The sequence below is a fragment of the Aquarana catesbeiana genome, linkage group LG12, assembly GCF_042186555.1.
Source record: "Aquarana catesbeiana isolate 2022-GZ linkage group LG12, ASM4218655v1, whole genome shotgun sequence".
Lineage (NCBI taxonomy): Eukaryota > Metazoa > Chordata > Amphibia > Anura > Ranidae > Aquarana > Aquarana catesbeiana.
The window spans coordinates 224,502,470-224,523,568 of record NC_133335.1 but is presented as its reverse complement, the minus strand read 5'-3'; the positions used below and the strand labels follow the sequence as shown (position 1 = coordinate 224,523,568).

Sequence of the window (21,099 nt, the reverse complement as noted above, 5' to 3'; positions counted from 1 at the left end):
GCTGCCCTTCACAAAAAATATGCCACCAGCTGCCACCGGACACTATTCCTCCCACTGATACCAATGATGGGGCACTATTCCTCCCACTGACACCAATGATGGGGCACTATTCCTCCCACTGAAACCAATGAGGAGGTACTATTTCTCCCACTAATACCAATAATAGGGCACAATTCCTGCCATTAACATTAATGATGGGACCCTATTCCTCCCACTGACACCAATGATGGGAATTGGGGAACTATTCCTCCCACTGACACCAATGATGGGACACTATTCCTCCCACTGACATTAATTATGGGACCCTATTCCTTCCCATGATACCAATGATGAGGCACGATTCCTCCCACATACACCAGTGTCTTACTTTTTAACTTTTTCATCCAGCTGTTGCCTGTCATTTTCCAGGTCCATCAAGGACTCCTGAGACAACTTCAAATCACCCTCCAGCTTCCTCTTTGCTCTTTCCATGTCCATGCGGAGCTTCTTTTCTTGCTCAAGAGATCCCTCCAGCTACAATATACAGTTAGATTAATAACTATATTCCTACCCTATTATTATAACACACATAACTGGATTACTTTTTGTCTTTTTTATTTGCTCACATCATCCACTTGCTGCTCCAGCTTGGTCTTAGCTTTAGTCAGGGTGTTGACTTTGTCCTCTTCAGATTGAAGGTCATCCAAGGTCTGTTGGTGGGCTTCCTGAAGAGCTTTCTTCTCCTTGGTCAGCTTGGCAATGTTTTCATCAAGCACGGCCATTTCTTCAGTAAGATTTTTCACCTATGCAGTTCAGGAATGACAAGTTATTATGTAGCTGACATACAAGTTACATTCAGTAAGCAAATACCAGTGCCACCAGTGTACGACGTCACATGTACTGGACTGGTTAAATACCTTGTTTTCTGTGGCATGCTTCTCTTTCTCTACTTTAGCCAGAGTCAACTCAAGATCATCAATGTCCTTTTTCAACTCAGAACATTCATCTTCAAGTTTCCTCTTCTTTGCTGTAAGCTCTGCATTTGATTCCTCTTCATCTTCCAGCCTCTCGTTAACCTCCTTGATTTTGGCTTCCAGTTGAATCTTGGCTTTGATAAGACCCTCACACCTTTCCTCTGCATCTGCAAGGTTCTCAGATTCCTGGGAAGTAGATTTAATTATAGGTATAAATTGCTTATTCCTAGATTGTGTATCATGCAAGTTTTTTGGGGGTGTTTGCTCCGATGTGCTAATTACAAATGGTTAAATGCTTACAGATGAAACTTGGAGCTGCAGGTCATTCTTCTCTTGCAGTATGGATACCATCTTCTCTTCAATCGCCTTCCTCTTGGCCTCTGACTTGGCCAGCGCTTCCTTTGTCTTCTCAAACTCTTCCTTCATGTTTGCCATTTCCTTCTCAGATTCAGCACTCTTTAGGAGAGGCTTGATCTTGAAGTAGAGTTTCATCCATGGCCAATGCTTGACATTCATGAAGGAGCGGACATTGTACTGGATGCAGAAGACAGACTCTCTGGAAGGAAGGTTCAACCATCATTTGAATGAACATTTCATAATTGTTTTATAACAAATTTTGAAATTAAAATACCTCCTCTCCATCATTTTTTGGAACTCAACTCTCATGAGGAATCCTCTGCACATGGCCTGAGTACGAGTAATCAGTTGTGCCAACTTATCATCTCGCATCTCCTCAAGAGTACCCAGCAGACCAGCTTTGAAGAACACCTAGAAATCATAGAATCTAATGTAAAACTTGTGCATAGTTTTTTGTGGAGTTGTAAATCACACTGATACGAAAGTGTACCTTAGTGTGGCCAAATTTGTATTGCGTTTGGTCAACATCAATGGATGAAAGAAGCTTCTCGGAAGCCTTCTTGCTGTCAATAAACTGACCTTCTGGGATGGCACTTGCATTCAGGATTTTGTAACTGTATTATTGAATAGGTAAACAAATTTAAATATTTAAATACTTCTATTGTTTTTTTCTGTCATATACCATCACATAATGTATCTGAGCAATTGACCCATACCGTTGTTTAAAGTCAGCGTAGATGATTCTGCTGGGGAAACCTTTCCTGCAAATTCTGATGCCCTCCAGCACACCATTACACCTGAGCTGATGCATGACCAAGTGATGTTCCATAGCACCTAAACATGAAAATGTTTAATGGTGAAACTGAATCTATGGTTAGAACATTGGTATTTTTATATTTCTCAAGATGAAATTTGTAATTTTTATTTTTTCAAAGTTTACTTTAAAAAAAAGTTTAAAAGTAAAAAATAAACACTCATATTTACAGTAGAACTATAGGCAAAACTTATTTTTTTTCATTTTGGTTAGAACAAGGGAGGGTTATAACTCCTATCAGATTTTCTTTAGTCATTTGTGTCCCATTGCGGAGATTTCTCTTCACTTTCTGTCCCATAGCCAAACGGGAAGTGAGAGGAAATCCCTGTAAATCAATGGAATTCTTTGGGGACCCCAGATCATCCGAACTAGTGTACCCATTGGAAGATTTCCCCTCTATTAATTTTCTGGGGACAACACAAAATTTGGGATTTTCTTTTACTTTCACTTTCAATGATAATAGTATATAGGATAAATAGAGAGGCTGAATCTCCTTAACAGGGACACAGATAGCAATAAAAACTGACAGGTGTTCTAATACCTTTCCACTCTATCCAAAACTAAAAAAAAAAAGTTTTGCCTTTACAGTGCCTTGAAAAAGTATTCATACCCCTTGACATTTTCCACATTTTGTCATATTACAACCAAAGTCGTAAATGTATTTTATTGGGATTTTACGTGATAGACCAACACAAAGTGGCACATAATTGTGAAGTGGAAGGAAAATTATGAATCTTTTTCAAAATAGTTTACAAATAAATATGTGAAAAGTGTGGGGTGCATTTGTATTCAGCCCCCCCTGAGACAATACTTTGTAGAACCACCTTTTGCTGCAATTACAGCCTTTTTGGGGATGTCTCTACCAGCTTTGCACATCTAGAGAGTGATATTTGTGCCCATTCTTCTTTGCAAAATAGCTCAAGCTCTGTCAGATTGGATGGAGAGCGTCTGTGAACAGCAATTTTTAAATCTTGCCACAGATTCTCAATTGGATTTAGCTCTGGACTTTGACTAGGCCATTCTAACACATGAAAATGCTTTGATACAAACCATTCAATTGTAGCTCTGGCTGTATGTTTAGGGTCGTTGTCCTGCTAAAAGGTGAACCTCCACCACAGTCTCAAGTCTTTTTCAGACTCTAACAGGTTTTCTTTTAAGATTGCCCTGTATTTGGCTCCATCCATCTTCCCATCAACTCTGACCAGCTTCCCTGTCCCTTCTGAAGAAAAGCATCCCCACACCATGATGATTCCACCACCATGTTTCATGGTGGGGATGGTGTGTTCAGGGTGATGTGCAGTGTTAGTTTTCCTACACACACATAGCGTTTTCCTTTTAGGCCAAAAAGTTCAATTTTGGTCTCATCTGACCAGATCACCTTCTTCCACATGTTTGCTGTGTCCCCCATATGGCTTCTCACAAACTGCAAACAGGACTTTTTATGGCTTTCTTTCAACAATGTCTTTCTTCTTGCCACTCTTCCATAAATGTCAGATTTGTGGAGTACACAACTAATAGTTGTCCTGTGGACAGATTCTCCCACCTGAGCTGTGGATCTCTGCAGCTCCTCCAGAGTTACCATGGGCCTCTTGGCTTCTTCTCTGATTAATGCTCTCCTTGCCCGGCCTGTCAGTTTGGGTGGACGGCCATGTCTTGGTAGGTTTGCAGTTGTGCCATACTCTTTCCAGTTTCAGATGATGGATTGAACAGAGCTCCGTGAGATGTTCAAAGTTTGGGATATTTTTTTATAACCTAACCCTGCTTTATACTTCTCCACAACTTTATCCCTGACCTGTCTGGTGTGTTCCTTGGCCTTCATGATGCTGTTTGTTAACTAAGGTTCTTAAACAAACCTCTGTAGGCTTTACACAACAGCTGTATTTATACTAAGATTAAATTACATACAGGTGGACTTTACTAATTAGGTGAATTTTGAAGGCAATTGGTTCCACTAGATCAGTGGTTCTCAACTCCTGTCCTCAGGACCCACCAACAGGCCAGATTTTAAGTATTACCTTGGGGAGATGCCGACTAGAATACTGCAATCACTGAGCAACAAATGATATCACCTGTGATGTATTTCAGTTATCTGGCAAACCTGGCCTGTTAGTGGGTCCTGAGGACAGGAGTTGAGAAGCACTGCACTAGATTTTAGTTAGGGGTATCAGAGTAAAGGGGGCTGAATACAATTGCATGCTACACTACAAAAATTAAAACCATTTATCATTTTCCTTCTACTTCACAATTATATGCCATTTTGTTTTGGTCTATCACATAAAATCCCACTAAAATACATTTATGTTTTTTGGTTGTAACATGACAAAATGTGGCAAATGTCAAGGGGTATAAATACTTTTTCAAGGCACTGTAGTTATACTTTGAATTTGTATTGTTACGGTAAGGATCTGATGTTATTGTGCAGTTGACTATGCCAGCCAGAACACACAAGGTTGCTGGCACTAGGAGCCGATGCCTCTCAGCACTTATACACTGCTGTGCTTTCCAGACAGAAAGTGTAGCAAACATAAACCGCTATGGAGGCACCCAGCTTATTTATTTTTATTTTTTTAACAAAATACATAAAATACAAATGAATAAATACTGCATTAACTTTAGAAATACTAAAAACAAAAGAATGTGTACAGTATAGACTAAGGGTCCTTTCACAAGGGCTTTCCCAACAGGTCTGCCTGTCATTTTATCAGATGGACCCGATTGGACCCTCCAGTCACCCATATGGAGCGACAGATGTCAGCGGACACATGTCCGCTGACACCTACCGCCATCTGATCCAATCCTGCACACAAAATCCAGACGGATGGTGGCCCTACTTTTCATCCATCTGGTGGATCGGATAAAAATGGACAGGTGGTCCATTTCCACCCGATTTTCCCATGGAGGACAGCGGGACTGTGTCTGTCTCCGCTCCGCACAGTGGAGCGGACAGGACCCCTCATCTGCCTGCTCGGCAGGAGGAATCTGCTCAATGGAGGTGCCCGCGTGAAAGGGGCCTCAAACTTCATTATAGATCAGAGCGTTCCTTATACTTTTGTTTTCGGGAGAGCCAACCTGGAGTCTTGGTTTCATTGGGGATCAAGCAACGCACAAAGTGAGGGTGAGTGCTCCTCAAGTTTGACATCAGTTTGTTCAGATTCTCCTGTAGCCAGAAAAAAATTACATTATATATATATATATATATTGTATATTAGTAAATGTACAGCAGAAATGAGAAAACATGTGTATCCAATATCCAATATAAAATGTTACAAACCCTGAAGAGTGCAGACACAGTCTGAAAAGATGAACCCTTCTTCTTCTTACCACCCTTTGAACCAGCATCTGCAACAGAAAGAATTTCTTGTTAGGACATGTGTAGAAGGATTAGTGTTGCAGGTGATAAGGGTGTGGGCTCAGTTTCTAATTTTGAGAGTATTTTCTTCCCACTTTGGCCTTTTATCCCACAATACTAAACTGCAAACTATGTGTGAATGTCTGTAGACTGTGATGGGAACATTGGAGGGTAGGTTCCTTTGAGTGCAAGAGAGACTGAATAGATGCATGTCTTTTATAAAGTATAAAAAAAATCTCAATCACTTACTATACTGAAAGTGTAGTAAGCAAATGTTTTAGGCACCAATGGCACAGAAGACAAAACAAAGATTACAGAACGTATTACCTGCATCTGTAGCAGCATAGGAAGAATAGAGGAAGGACAAGAGTTTTACTGATGACTTCTGGTAAAGCTGAATGACACTCTCATTCAGTGGGTCCTTGTTCTTTTCCAGCCAGCCAGTGATATTGTAATCCACAGTTCCAGCATAGTGGACCAATGAGAAGTGAGCCTCAGCTTTGCCTTTGGCTGGTTTAGGTTTCTGGAAGTTGTTGGACTTGCCCAGATGTTGGTCGTACAGCTTGTTCTTGAAGGAAGCGTCTGTTGCCTTGGGGAACATGCACTCCTCTTCCAGGATGGAGAAGATGCCCATTGGCTAATCACAAAAAAGCAAAAACATTTTGGTGTATTGATAGGCTCTCAGTTTCTGCTTGTAAAATGTGTTAAAACTGGGTGATAAAATGTAGCAAGCATACCTTCTCAATAAGCTCAATGCAGGCAGCCAAGTCCATGCCAAAGTCAATGAACTCCCACTCGATGCCTTCCTTCTTGTACTCCTCTTGTTCCAGCACAAACATGTGGTGGTTAAAAAACTGTTGCAGCTTCTCATTGGTGAAATTAATACAAAGCTGCTCCAAGCTGTTGTACTGTACAAAAAAAAAAAAGACAATTTACTAAATTTTGCCAAGTAAAACAAAGGCAGGACATTCATGTATCAAGTTATGCTACTCACATCAAAGATCTCAAAGCCAGCAATATCCAAGACGCCAATAAAGTGCTGCCTTGGCTGCTTGGTGTCCAGCTGCTGGTTGATACGGAGGACCATCCAAAAGAACATCTTCTCATAGACGGACTTGGCCAGGGCACCAACATTGTTGTATACCTTGAGAAGAAAAAAGTTGCACGTTTATATGCTTTAAACTGTGTCCTATGAATAAAAAAAATAGTAGAAAAAGGTATATACCTGCTGGACAGTTTGACCTTTGGTGACAAATTCATTCCCAACTTTGACCCTGGGGTAACACAAAGCCTTCAGAAGATCAGCTGAATTCAGGCCCATCAGGTAGGAAGCCTTGTCAGCCACTGTGAAACAGTAATTACATAAATGTCTGCACTTTTTGGCTTTTAGAGCAGAAGACTCTATGATAACAGGAAGAATAACAAGTAATCAGGGCCAAATCTGCCTCACCTTCTGTGCCATCGGGCTCAGCCTGCTCCTCTCTTTGCTTCTGCTTGAACTTCATGTTACCGTAGTGCATCACAGCGCCGGTCATTTTGTAAATACCAACCTTCTCTTCTGGGTTGAAGCCCAGAATGTCAATGGCACTCTGTTAAACATAAAGTCATCAGATTAAACGTCTCCCTGTACCACACTGTAATGCCGCGTACACACGGTCGGACTTTTCAGCTACAAAAGTCCGACAGCCCGTCCGACAGACTTTCGACGGACTTTTGGCGGACTTGCGGCAGACTTTCTAACGAACAGACTTGCCTACATATGATCACACAAAAGTCCGACGGATTCGTACGTGATGACGTACACCGGACTAAAATAAGGAAGTTGATAGCCAGTAGCCAATAGCTGCCCTAGCGTGGGTTTTTGTCCGTCGGACTAGCATACAGACGAGCGGATTTCTGGGTCCGGCGTAGTTACGACGTAAAGATTTGAAGCATGTTTCAAATCTAAAGTCCGTCAGATTTGCAGCCGGAAAAGTCCGCTGAAAGTCCGGGGAAGCCCACACACGATCGGATTGTCAGCCGGCTTTGATCCGTCGGCATCCGTCGGACTTTTGTAGACGAAAAGTCCGACCGTGTGTACGCGGCATAACACATTGTTATATGTATTATATGCACTGCATTAGGTAAATTGATATGTTATAATAAGGGCTTTTTTTCTCAGAGAATAGCTGAAGGTGCTCCCCTGACCTACCTCTTAGCACCTTTTAGAGAATACAGAACCAAGTATCATTTGCGGTGATTTGTATGGAATTGGTTAATAATAATAGACTCCCGACCCCAGCATCATAAGATCACCCAGCAAAAACAGATCTGCCCCAGTAACAACAGACCCCTGCTGGCAACAATTGATTCCCCAGCAGTCAGAATCAATAGACCCTCCCCCTCAACAGTGGATGTCCTCCAACATCTTCCCCAGAGCAAAAAAAGATCCCTCCCCAGCAACAGTAGATCCACCCAGCAACAAGAGACACCCCCTAGCAACATTACACCCCCCCAGCTACAATAGATTCCCAGCAGTCAGGATCAATAGACTCTCCAGCACACCCCAGCCCCATTTGCCAGGACATACATTCTGTGCTGGAGGTGCTGGAACTGCGTTCCCCCGTGTTCCCGCTGAAAATGAGCCCTGGTTTAAAGTATAATGTTCCAGAGAGTGAGTCCACTTACATCGGTGGCCATTAATTCTTCTTGATCATCTATGCTGGCCACAGTGATCTCACCTTGGCTGACAAAGTGGAAGTCATAGGGGTTGGTGGTAATCAGAAGCATGTCTGGAAGAAGGAAAGGAAGCATGTTTTGTGTTGCAGACATTACGGTCATTTTAACTAATAACCAGCCTTGAGAAAGCAGGTTTTCTTTCTTAGTATTATATTCATGTCCATCTTAAGGTTTCAAAGTTTACATCCCAGATCACAAGTCACCAATTCAGTGACAATTTTCTATTCCTTGTCAAATTTTTCTGCTGCTTATTTGTATACATCCTCCATATTCCTTACATCTCCATCTCTTTCTTACATGTAAAAAATATTAATTAACAATATTTTTACTACTAGCTCCCCCCCCCCCCCCGGGATCTTATCTGATCTTATCTGATCTGTCACTTTAAAGCCCCGTACACACGATCATACCAACCACGGCACTACCTGCCTGGAGTTGGCATGTTCTCCCTGTGCCTGTGTGGGTTTCCTCCGGGTACTCCAAAGACATGCTGGAAGGTTAATTGCCTCCTGTCTAAATTGGCCCCAGTACGTGTGTATAATTGTGAGTTAGGGACCTTAGCTTGTAAGCTACATGAGGGCAGGGACTGATGCAGGGGCAGACTGGCAACTCATGGGGCCCCCGGGCAATAGGAGATTATGGGGCCCCCAGGCAATCAGAGATTATGGGGCCACATAGTATACACACAGTATACACAGGCATGTTTCTATTGGCTGTCCCTGGTCCATACTGTCTATTGGCTGTCCCTGGTCCATACTGTCCCTGGTTTTACTGAGGCTGGCAACCCTGTTGGGGCCCCCTAGTGGCCCAGGGCCCTCGGGCAGTGGCTCAATGGTCAATCCGCACCTGGACTGATGTCATTGTATATGTAAAGTGTTGCATAAAAATTGTCAGCGCTACGTACAGTAAGTACCTGTAATAATGTTTTTACACAAAGAGGTTAATAAACTCATCTTCTTCAGCATCACTTACCAATCAGTTCTGCCCTCTTGTTAGACATGATCTGGTAGAAGATGTGGTAGCTCCTCTCAGCAGACAACTGGAATGTTACTCTGGATTTTTCCAGAAGATCTAGGATAAAGTGATAATTTATAACAAAAAAACTGGCTGCATTTTTTAGTGTCTGATACATTTAGACATATTAAAGTAACAATGGTAGAGAATTAAAAAGGTCTCTGTTGACCCTTAATTTTTAAAGCAGAACTAAGTTCTCTCAATCAACACTAACTATTTTAATACTTTTGCTACCAGCCTTACGCTTTTATATATATATATATATATATATATATATATATATATATATATATATATTATATATATATATATATTTGTTTTAATTCTTTTTTTTTGCATTTGCTAAGTTGCTCCCTGTTTTTTGGCCTAGGCCAAAATGATGTCATACATCCCAAGAGTCTTCATGGGCATTTTTTGCTTTCATCTGGAGGAGGGGAGGAGGGACTTTCTATGCTGAGCACACCCTCCAGCCTGAGCAGGTAAATTCCAGAAAGTAAATTCTATATGGATCATCCGCCCTTACTCAAGATGGCCGCAGCTAGAAATGCTGGGGGGGGGGTGTTTCAAATTGTTTTCTCAGCAAAATAAAGCATGGGGACATGGATTAATGGGGGAGTTTGATGTGAATATTAATACTGAGTTTTAACTTTAATGATTGACATCCTGACACAAGGCAAGATTTCATATCTGCTGAGCTTACTACAGGTTTTAATATACAGGTGCCATAGAGCTGCACCTTAAAGAGGAGTTCCGCCTGGGGAAAAAAATAAATAAAAGTCAGCAGCTACAAATACTGTAGCTGCTGACTTTTAATATATGGACACTTACCTGTCCAGGGAGCCCGCGATGTTGGCACCCCAGCCGATTTTCAGATCGGCTGTTGGGTGCTGCCACCGCCATCCCCGCTAAGGGAAAGTGGAAGTGAAGCCTTTCGGCTCCATGGCTGGTTCCTTACTGCGCATGCGTGAAGCGCTATGCTCTTTCTAATTGACCCGGCGGCAGAGGAAGGGGGGGCCAACTTTCGAGGGACATAACCAGAAGTAAGGATGGGGACCTGTCAAAAGCAAGTTCCCGTTCCCTCTTCTCCCCTGAAAGGTGCCAAATATGGCACCGGAGGGGGGAAGGAAGCAAATAAGCGGAGGTTCCACTTTTGGGTGGAACTCCGCTTTAAAACCAACCCAGCCATCAGCTGGGGCTAGCACTATGTGTTTTTTTCTAGGAGGAGAACCTTGTGAATGAGCATGTGGACATCACTGTAGGTTGGGCACAACCATATGGATAGGGGCATCAAAGCTGAGGTCAATGAGTATACTAGACTTTGCACAGAGAGGTGATATACGACCAGGCATGTACTGGCCATCGGGACTACCGGGAGTTTCCTGGTAGACCGATGGCTCAGTGAGCCGGTCGGGCGCAGTCCTGGAGCCACTCCTCACTGACAGTGAGTGATCCTGATTTCACTCCTGTCACCAAGGAGCAGCTGCCGACACTTGCTGGAGTGAGGATTAGGCTTTCTGCTCCCTCCAGCCTGCAGGGGAAATAAACAGCCGGCAGACTTTGCTCTCTCCCCTTATCACTTGTCACTTATCACATGACTGGAGAGAGCAATGAAAAGCTTCCTTCAGAACTGTGAGTACACGTGGGAGGGGGAGGAGAGGGGTGACACCTGATGTAAGGGGGTGCTGATGGGGGACACTCTGATGTAAGGGGGTGCTGATGGGGATACTCTAATGTAAGGGGGTGCTGATGGGGACACACTGATGTGAAGGGGGACGCTGTTGGGGACACTCTGATGTGAAGGTGGACGCTGTTGGGGACACTGTGATGTAAGGGGGTGCTGATGGGGGACACGCTGATGTAAGGGGGTGCTGATGGGGACAGTCGGACGTAAGGGGGTGCTGATGGGGACACTCTGATGTGAAGGGGGACGCTGTTGGGAACACTCTGATGTAAAACGGTGCTGATGGGGACACTCAAAATTAAAGAGGGCCGGTCGGGATGAAGTCCAGGGCCAAATGTTTGTCCCAGTCCAGCCCTGTATACGACTTTGCACAGAGAGGTGAAATACGACTTTATCTAGCATAGAAATACCCTGCAACAGCCATAATTAGGATGTATAGGAGGGCGCTATGCTTTGATAGAAACAAGCCTGTGTGGCACCATAAGGGCAGAAGGGAAGTTGGGCCTTAGTTCTCCTATAAGACATTTTACTTACATGTTTCAATATCGGCAGAAGATAGCTTTCCTGTAGTGCCGAAGTGGATTCTGATGAATTTACCCTGTACATCAAACAAGAAGCGTTAGCGATAAAGTTTGTGTACATGCATTTTAAAATAGTACAGACAGGGACACAGACATCAGGATACCGCAGCCCAAATCCCAGTCAAGTTATTTAGTCCAACTTACAAAGCGGGAGGAGTTGTCATTCCTGACCGTCTTAGCATTGCCAAAGGCCTCCAGCAGAGGATTGGCCTGGATGATTTGATCCTCCAGATTTGCCTAGAATTGGTGGAGTGAAACATACAGGTGTAAGTAAGGATTTCTTCCTGCTGTTGGGTTCACCATGACCTTCCACTGGTGACTTACCTGCACTTTTCCCGGCGCTTCATCTTTGGACTTCTTTTCTCCGATAGCTGCAATTGTGGCAAAGTACTGGATGACACGTTTCGTGTTGACAGTCTTCCCGGCACCAGATTCTCCACTGGGGGATACAAGATGTAATAATCACTGAATCTTAATCTTTAAGAGGACCTGTCAGATGTGAGATTTCTTTAGGAATGGACCAGCCATTGAATTTAGAGCCTCCAAGCTGGGCAGAGTAGGAGCAATCATTTAGTGTCAGACAATACAACCCACTGTATGATATGCGTTCTACAGGCCTGGTTCCCTTCACAGTGTAACTATACCAACAATTTTCGAATGCACCATTAGATTTTTTTACTTACAGTCTGCCATTTTCTGTCATTTCCTAAGTCAAAATTCGCTTTCTCTTCACTGCACAATAAGCATTGAGTACAACATTTTGGGGTTGATTTACTAAAGGCAAAAAGACTGTGCACTTTACAAGTGCAGTTGCTCCAGAGCTTAGTAAATAAGGTGAAGTTTCACTTTGCAAAAAATACCCAGTCACATACAATAATATGTATGAAAATGTTTTTTTTTTTTTTTTGGATTTATGCTTGCACAGGATTGGAGGATGGAAGTCAGCAAAACTTTCCCTCATTCACTAAGCTCTGGAGCAGCTGCATTTGCAAAGTGCACTGTGCACAGTCTATTTGCCTTTAGTAAATCAACCCCAGTGTATGGATACCCATAATCCTCTTCTCCTTGTTTCTGTAATTGCCTTACTTCCTTGTTCCAAGGACTGACCACTAAGATGCAGGAAATCTAATCTGAATGGTGGCACCCTAAGCTGTACCGAGGGAAATCTGAACCATGGTGCGGAATGAATAACACGCCAACTCCTCTATGAAAAATTAGACCAAACCCTATTTTGCCATTTTGCATTCATTCCCCTTCTTTGTGCTTCATTTCCCAGGGCAAGAGTAGATCTGAATAACATTTTATAATATTATAATATTTTTACATCTTGTTTCCTATTGCAATATGGAACCTGTCTTTCCCCCTCCATGAGGTAGCTTCTGACGCCTGAGATGGAAATACGTAAAAACTTTACTGTAGCATCGCTCATATCTTGGACACACCTTATTAAGGTAACACATGTCAGAGGTGCTATGTGTGTGATCTAAATGATACTGCAGTAGAGTAAGGAAAGATAGGTTCTGTGATTTACCATCTCCACCATAGGCTGAGGTTTCCCTACAGTATATGGGTTGATGATGTCTTACTGTATATGGGCTGAGGACACACCACTGTATATGGGCTGAGGATGCACTACAGTATATGGGCTGAGGATGCACCACAGTTTATGGGCTGAGGATATCCTACGGTATATGGGCTGAAAACAAGCTACAGTATATGGGCTGAGGATGCACTACGGTATATGGGCTGAGGATGTCCTACAGTATATGGGCTGAGGATGCACTACGGTATAGGCGCCATGGATGTCCTACGGTATATGGGCTGAGGTCGTGCTACAGTATATGGGCTGAGGATGCACTACGGTATATGGGCCAAGGATGTCCTATGGTATATGGGCTGAGGACATGCTACAGTATATGGGCTGAGGATGCACTACAGAATTTGGGCTGAGGATGCACTACAGTATATGGGCCAAGGATGTCCTACGGTATATGGGCTGAGGATGCACTACAGTATATGGGCTGAGGATGCACTACAGTATATGGGCTGAGTATGCACTACAGTATATGGGCTGAGGACGTGCTACAGTATATGGGCTGAGGATGTCTTACGGTATATGGGCTAGGGACGTGCTACAGTATATGGGTTGAGGTTGCACCACGGTATATGGGCTGAGGATATCCTACGGTATATGGGCTGGGGATGCATTACGGTATATGGGACGAGGATGTCCTAATCTATATGGGCTGAGGACATGCTACAGTATATGGGCTGGGGATGTCCTACGCTATATGGGCTGGGGATGTGCTACAGTATATAGGCTAAGGATGTCCTACAGTATATGGGCTGAGGATGTCCTATGGTATATGGGCTGGGGATGCACTTCAGTATATGGGCTGAGAATGTGCTAAGGTATATGAGCTGAGGATGCTCTATGGTATATGGGCTGAGGATGTCCTATGGTATATGGTCTGAGGACGTGCTACAGTATATGGGCTGAGGATGTCCTACGTGATATGGGCTAAGCATATCCTACGGTATATGGGCTAAGGAAGAGCACTACAGTATCTGGGCTGAGGATGTCCTATGGTATATGGGCTGAGGATGCACTACAGTATTTGGGCTGAGGATTTCTTACGGTATATGGGATGAGGATGCTCTCCCCCCTTTATTCCCATTTGTAATAATGACGCAATGACCAAGTGATGCAGATGTCAATAGTGGTGCAGACATAAGAAAGTGAACTCACGTGATCAGGATGGACTGGTTATCACGATCTGTGGGGTGAAGAATATACTTAGTATTAGTATCCAGTAAAAAAAAAATAATAATAACAATCTTCTACAACTTTGTTCATCCTTCTATCCCTAAGAGGCACCGTACGGCACTGGAGAGGAATGCAGCTCAGCTAAGGCCTAAAAACTAATGGGGCTCCCACATTTGTTTATGCTTGCTACCTTCTATGTGATTTTTAGCCATATTTTTAGGGCGCAGCAATGTTCTAATGAAACCATCAAATGTCTGATGGTATAAAGACTTTACTGAAAAGCCCACAAGAATGCAACTAATTGACAGAACTGGATGTACTGAGCAGTAGACAGAAGAAAACATTTTGTGTCGATCAGTCAATATTTGATGTGACTCACCAGTCAACATGAACTGATAGGCGTTATCAGAGATGGAGAAGATGTGTGGTGGAGCCTCCTGACGCTTCTTCCCTCTGTATCCAGCAACCACCTCGGGGTTGTACACAGGCAGCCACTTGTAGGGGTTGACGGTGACACAGAAGAGACCGGAGTAGGTCTGTATGACAAGCGACAAGTGGAGGCAATGTGTTAGATGTGGTTAGCAAAGGATAATAAAGATTCTTTACAGTTTGAGCATGAGCATCAGACACTCTCTAGTGCGGAAATATTTGCAAATCATGAATGGAATATACTGACAGACAGGGCATAACTCTTTTAATTATAACATCTATCGTTATAATTAATAATAGACAGCGTGGAAATAATCAGATCTAGGGAAATGATCTGACTGATTTTGGGAGATGTGAAAGGATTATTCTCCTCAACTGCCCTAAAATTTACCACATCTGCCCCGGGACTTGTTCCGCCTCCTTTAAACTAAGCCAACTGAAGTTTGTGAGAGGTTGAACATGGTGGACATGTGGCACCTACCTAGCAATTTAATTATGGAAGAGAAAAGGAAAATACAGCCACCACAACTATTTCACGATTAGCGGATGTTATTGTGCCTTTGGGTGTGCTCCCATCACATGTGCTTAAAAAAAGGACCCTATAATGTGTGCTGCTATCCCAACATTCAGTTTTATAGCTAGTACGTTGTCACATTTATCTGTACTTGTTCTACATTGTGGAAGATAATAATCTAAGCAACTTCTCAAGTTCAAAGGAGTGTTAGGAACCTCAACATTTGTCCAGGTATATGACAGGAGATGTGAAAGTCTTGTTCTTTGACAATAAACATTTGCCTTGACCCGTTCCATGATAATTGGATGAAGGTGACTCAGTTACCCAGGTAGATATAAATCTAATGTTTCTGACACCTATTAGAAGTTACTCTCTCAGAAGTCTAGTTGGAGGTGACTATTGTTAGCATCTCCTTCCCAATAAATATTTTATCTCAAGGCCGAGAATGATTAGCCAGTTGCCTCTTTGGTGTGGGGGAAAAGTTTAAAAGTTTTTGGCCCACAATTTCCTTCATTTCCGTCACCTAATTTGGAACAAGACTGAAGTCATGCTTATTGGCACTCCCCATCAATTATGTAAGGCCAGCCCAAATAGCCTATCCATCGTTACCTATCAGGTAGTCGAAATCTATCGGCACTGTACTTGAGCTTCGGTCTAAATTGGAAAATCTGTTGGTGATATTTGATGCTAGTTTAACCTTTCATCCACATGTACAAAATGTTGTCAGAACATCTTTTTTCCACTTGAGAAACATTACTCGGCTGTGTCCTATGCTATCATATACTGTAGCCGGAAGGCTGAACTTTACATTAGTGTTCTCCCGACTTGACTACTGCAATGCTCTATTCGCTGGTGTACCTAAATCCACTAGTAATCGACTACAATATAATATCAACTGCAATAAAATGTTGATTACAATTCTGCAGTCAAAATCCTCTCTAGCCCTGGTACAAGTGACCATATTACCCCTATCCTGGAGTCCTTGCACTGGCTACCCGTCAGGTTTCGCATAGACTTTAAGATCCTCTTGCTCACCTATAAGGCTCTTCATGGCTTGGCACCCCAATACCTGTCTATACTTCTAGCAACTTACTCTCTCCCTCGTATCCTCCGCTCCTCAAATTCTAGTCTTCTGTGTATCCCCCTCTACTCATGTACACTTGATGGGAGACAGACCCTTCTCTTGCAATGCCCCAAAACTCTGGAATTCACTTCCAAAGAACATAGCATTGAGAAGCTATCTTTAACCACTTCAGCACCGGGCCATAGACAAATGACGTCCACAGATGGGATCTCCCATCCTGGGTGGACGTCATATGACGGCCTGGGATTCCCGGCCGTCTAGGGGGCGCGCGCCCGCCGCGTTGCTCGGGACCCGGCGCGTGTGCCCGGCGGCCGCGATGTCCTCCGGGCACCTGCAATTGCCCGTTAACCGGGCCGGACCGTGGATCTGTGTGTGTAAACACACAGATCCACGTCCTGTCAGTTGTGAGGAGAGCGATCTGTGTTCCCAGAACAGCGGAACACTGATCGGTCTCCTCCCCTTGTACGTCCCCGCCCCCTACAGTTAGAAACACTCCCTTAGGAAACATATTTAACCCCTTGTGTCCCCCTAGTGGTTAACCCCTTCACTGCCTGTCACATTTACACAGTAATCAATGCAATTTTATAGCATTGATCGCTGTATAAATGTGAATGGTCCCAAAAATGTGTCAAAAGTGTCCAATGTGTCCGCCATAATGTCGCAGTCACGAAAAAAAAAACGCAATCGCCGTTATTACTAGTAAAAAAAATAAATAATTTTTTTTTTTTTTTAAATGGCATAAATCTATCCCGTATTTTGTAGACGCTATAACTTTTGCGCAAACCAATCAATATACGCTTATTGCGATTTTTTTTTACCAAAAATATGTAGAAGAATACGTATCGGCTGAAACTGAGGAAAACATTTTTTTTTTTTTTAAATTGGGATATTTATTATAGCAAAAAATAAAAAATATTGTGTTTTTTTTCAAAATTGTCGCTCTTCTTTTGTTTATAGCGCAAAAAATAAAAACCGCAGAGGTGATCAAATACCACCAAAAGAAAGCTCTATTTGTGGGGAAAAAAGGACGTCAATTTTTTTTGGGTACAACGTCGCGCAACGACCGTGCAATTGTCATTAAAAGTGCGACAGCGCTGAAAACTAAAAATTGGCCTGGGAAGGAAGGGGGTGAAAATGCCCTGTATTGAACCGGTTAAAGGCACTATATCAAATAAAAGTTTTTTATTATTATTATTAATAAAGTATAACTAAAAGAAAAAAAAAAATTTTCTTTTAGTTTAGGAAAGAGTGGAGAGTTTTTATTGCTGTTTTTATTGCCCCCATTAAGGAGATTCTCCTCTCTATTTGTCATGTTTACCATTAGCATTGAAAGTGAAAGTAAAAGAAAATCCCAAATTTTGGGTTGCCCCCAGAAAAGTTATAGAGGGGAAATCTTTGGGGACACAAGTTCTGGTGATCTGAGGGTCCCCAAGAAATTCCCTTAATTTGCAGGGATTTCCTCTCACTTCCTGTCTGACTATGGGACAGGAAGTGAAGCTAAATCTCCCCAATGGAGCACATATGGCAAAAATGATTCAACAGGGGGTTATAATCTTCTTTTACTCTGTCCAAAATGAAAAAAAGTTTTGTCTACAGCTCTACTTTAACCACTTCCTGCCCGTAGGCCATCATTATTATTTTTATTCAGAATTTATATAGCGCCGATAGTTTGCGCAGCGCTTTACAACAGTAGGGCAAGACAATACAATTACAATACAATTCAATACAGGAAGAATCAGAGGGCCCTGCTCGTCATATGACATCCTGGGCTTTGTATGATGCCAATCATTCAGATATCATTCTTTTCTGCCAGCCTGGAGGAGAGATGTGAGGACTTATAGACCCCAGATCTCTCTGTAAAGAGGACCTGTCATTCCCTATTTCTAGTACAAGGGATGTTTACATTCCTTGTAGTAGGAATAAAAGTGATCAAAAAAAACTTTTTTTAAAGTGAAAGTGTAAAAATAAATAAAATAATCAATTAAAAAAATAAAATGTAAAGCGCCCCCTTGTCCCCGCGTGCTCGCATGCAGAAGCGAACTCATGCGTAGGTCGTGTCCGCATATGTAAACAACGTTCAAACCACACATGTGAGGTATCGCAGCGAACGTTAGAGCAAGAGCAATAATTCTAGTAAAAGACCTTCTCTGTAACGCTAAACTGGTAACCTGTAAAAAAACATTTAAGCCTAGCTCATGGAGATTTTTAGCACCATTCCACAAGCGTGCGCAATTTTAAAGCGTGACATGTTAGGTATCTATTTACTAGGCATAACATCATCTTTCAGATAAAAAAAAAAAATCGGGCTAACTTTCGCTTTTTTTTTTAATTCATGAAACTTTTTTTTTCCCCCAAAAAATTCAGTTTGAAAAATTGCTGCGCAAATACTGTGTGACATAAAAAGTTGCAACAACCGCCGTTTTATTCCCTAGGGTCTCTGCTAAAAAAAAAAAAAGTATAATATTTGGGGGTTCTGAGTAATTTTCCAACAAAAAAAAAGATGGATTTTACTTGTAGGAGCGAAGTGTCAGAATCGGCTGGTTAAAATCAGAGGAGATATCTTTTTTTCAACACTGCTTACTACATACTGTAACACATGTCTACTGGCCAACAGAGCCCCCATATCTCTTGTTGGCCCAGTCTATATAGTCTTTTCGTGTAGTTTGAGATTTTGTTCTTTCGTGTAATGTGATCCCACTTACGTAGATCATCCAGGCTGAATAACGCTCTTTGAGGTTATACAGCACACCGGCCTCGTTGAGGTGGGTCATCATGGCCATGTCTTCAATCTTGTCGTACTTTGGAGGGTTCATGGGGAAAACCTCATCTTCCTTTACTGTTACGGTCTACAGAAAAAGCATTTAGATATTAAACACCACTGAGTGTAGTTATTATAAACACATATTATAATGGAGATGGGAGTTTTCTTTCTCCAACTTACGGTGTTGTCTTCTTTCTTTACAGTGACTTTTGCCCCGTCTCTGGACTGGATAACACCTTTCACGTACATCTCCTTTGGGTCGATTACAAAGTAGGAGGTTTTGGCATCAAAGGGACGATTTTGGGCCTCAATCCTCTCCTTTTCAGATTTGCGCAGGAAAGGGGCTGCGACCCCAAATACGGCCATCTCACCATCACCCATGGCTGTTGGTTTTCTATGAAAAAAATTAATCAATATCAGCATTTTCTGCTACGTTGGTATTACTTAAAATTTTCAGTGTCACTATACTTAGAGGAGAATTCCAGCTGGTATCAAATTGCATTTAAACAGTCTACAATGTGCCAAAACTACCATGTCTGTAAGGTGTGGAACAATTATACAGCAGTGGCCTCTTTGTTATTATCTGCAGCCCTGATGCTACCTTCCTCTGGTTGGCAGCCTAAGATCTGCGAAAGCAACAAAAATAAGACATGTCCCTGCAATACTGATTTCTTGCTATATGAGAGATAATATTGTGATCGGTATATTGGTTCTGCTCATAATTTGTCTACTCCTAACCTCTGTCTGTGTTCTTGCTAGAAAGAATAACTCTCTCTATTTGTCCTGTGGTCACCATTGTCACTAGGACAAAAAGACGATAGAGAACTCACAATTTTACAGTTGTCCCTGGAATAACGGGGAATCTTCCAATAGAAACAACTAATCTGGGCCTGGGCCCATCTGTCTAAAAGACAGTTTACCTTTACTTTCGAGAGATTTCCATTCACTTCCTTTTATGTCTGTAGGACAGGAAATGAAAGGAATTCCCCATAATGGGCTATAGAACATCTCAACACTACTAAAAGCATTTTGGCTTTAGATATACTTTAAGTTTCAGCTACATCTGATAAATAGTCTATGCATTAATCATATACACATTAATATTTATTATATGCCTTGATATATAAAAACAAATCATCTTTAATTTGGTATGTTTAATGCAGATGTGGAAATCTACACTTAACAAGTGGTAGAACATGTAATATAGTCCACGTCTTCCCACAACGGGGCTCCAGGATTTAACATGGGAATAATCATGTATTATAGTTCACATCCTACCACAACAGGGTATCAGAGTTTAACATAAGATGGATCAAGCAATATAGTCCATGTCCTTCCATGGTGGGGTGCCTGGGCTTAACATGGGATAGTTAATGTAATATAGTCCATGTTTTCCCATGGCCGGGTGCTAGGTTTTAACGTGGGATGGATCATATAATATAGTCCATGTCCTCCCAGAGGAGGGGTGCCATGGTTTAACGTTGGATGGATCATGTAATATAGTTAGGGTTGCCACCTTTTCTTCAAGTCAAACCCGTACACTTTAGCGGTGCAAGCAATTTTTTTGTTTTGTTTTGTTTTATAGTATAAGCTTTACATATATTTTGCAATTAAATAACATTTCTAATCATATGAAATTAATCACAAGAGTCTCGCTTTACATCAGAGTCCACAGAGTTCCCCTTTTACATCTGAACTCGCAGAGTTCCCTCACTCAAAGACAGGAGAGAGAAGGGGGGGAGACTTCAGTCACAGACAGGGATGGATGGTGAGCTCATTCACCCCTTGGCAGTCAGCACCTCTCATCCAGATGTATCTGAGGCTACTGGACTTCAAATTTCCCACCCCCACTTAAAGTGGATGTAAACCCAGTGTCATCCTTTCTAAACTCCTGCCATAGGGGTTATCTATAAGGATATACATGCCTCCTGCATGTATCTTTAACTGTCAAATTTCCCCCCTCTGTCTGTTATTAGACCCGAAAAACTGCAGATTCTGTGGGCGGGTCTGTTGTCTGGAGCTCGGTGGGTGGAGTCGTGATGTCTGTAGACTCCCCGCCCACCTCTACACTCCCCTT

The 21,099-nt window shown here is 42.4% G+C and overlaps 1 protein-coding gene across 1 annotated transcript in view; it reads right to left on the bottom strand.

Moving 5' to 3' along the window:
* LOC141113586 (myosin-4-like) overlaps positions 1 to 21,099 on the bottom strand; it is a 34,167-nt gene that overhangs the window by 10,466 nt on the left and 2,602 nt on the right. Inside the window, exons 3-25 of the mRNA XM_073606783.1 lie at positions 19,203 to 19,416; positions 18,964 to 19,107; positions 14,614 to 14,770; positions 14,217 to 14,244; positions 11,792 to 11,906; positions 11,612 to 11,704; positions 11,421 to 11,484; positions 9,164 to 9,262; positions 8,141 to 8,244; positions 6,924 to 7,062; positions 6,699 to 6,817; positions 6,468 to 6,617; positions 6,211 to 6,381; positions 5,801 to 6,110; positions 5,396 to 5,463; positions 5,194 to 5,281; positions 2,027 to 2,144; positions 1,801 to 1,924; positions 1,585 to 1,721; positions 1,254 to 1,509; positions 897 to 1,139; positions 606 to 782; positions 368 to 513 (exon numbers count right to left, since the gene is read on the bottom strand). Of these exons, the coding sequence (XP_073462884.1) occupies positions 368 to 513; positions 606 to 782; positions 897 to 1,139; positions 1,254 to 1,509; positions 1,585 to 1,721; positions 1,801 to 1,924; positions 2,027 to 2,144; positions 5,194 to 5,281; positions 5,396 to 5,463; positions 5,801 to 6,110; positions 6,211 to 6,381; positions 6,468 to 6,617; positions 6,699 to 6,817; positions 6,924 to 7,062; positions 8,141 to 8,244; positions 9,164 to 9,262; positions 11,421 to 11,484; positions 11,612 to 11,704; positions 11,792 to 11,906; positions 14,217 to 14,244; positions 14,614 to 14,770; positions 18,964 to 19,107; positions 19,203 to 19,403 (3,251 nt within the window). The 5' untranslated portion in view covers positions 19,404 to 19,416. The remainder of the gene's footprint in view (positions 1 to 367; positions 514 to 605; positions 783 to 896; positions 1,140 to 1,253; positions 1,510 to 1,584; positions 1,722 to 1,800; positions 1,925 to 2,026; positions 2,145 to 5,193; positions 5,282 to 5,395; positions 5,464 to 5,800; positions 6,111 to 6,210; positions 6,382 to 6,467; positions 6,618 to 6,698; positions 6,818 to 6,923; positions 7,063 to 8,140; positions 8,245 to 9,163; positions 9,263 to 11,420; positions 11,485 to 11,611; positions 11,705 to 11,791; positions 11,907 to 14,216; positions 14,245 to 14,613; positions 14,771 to 18,963; positions 19,108 to 19,202; positions 19,417 to 21,099) is intronic.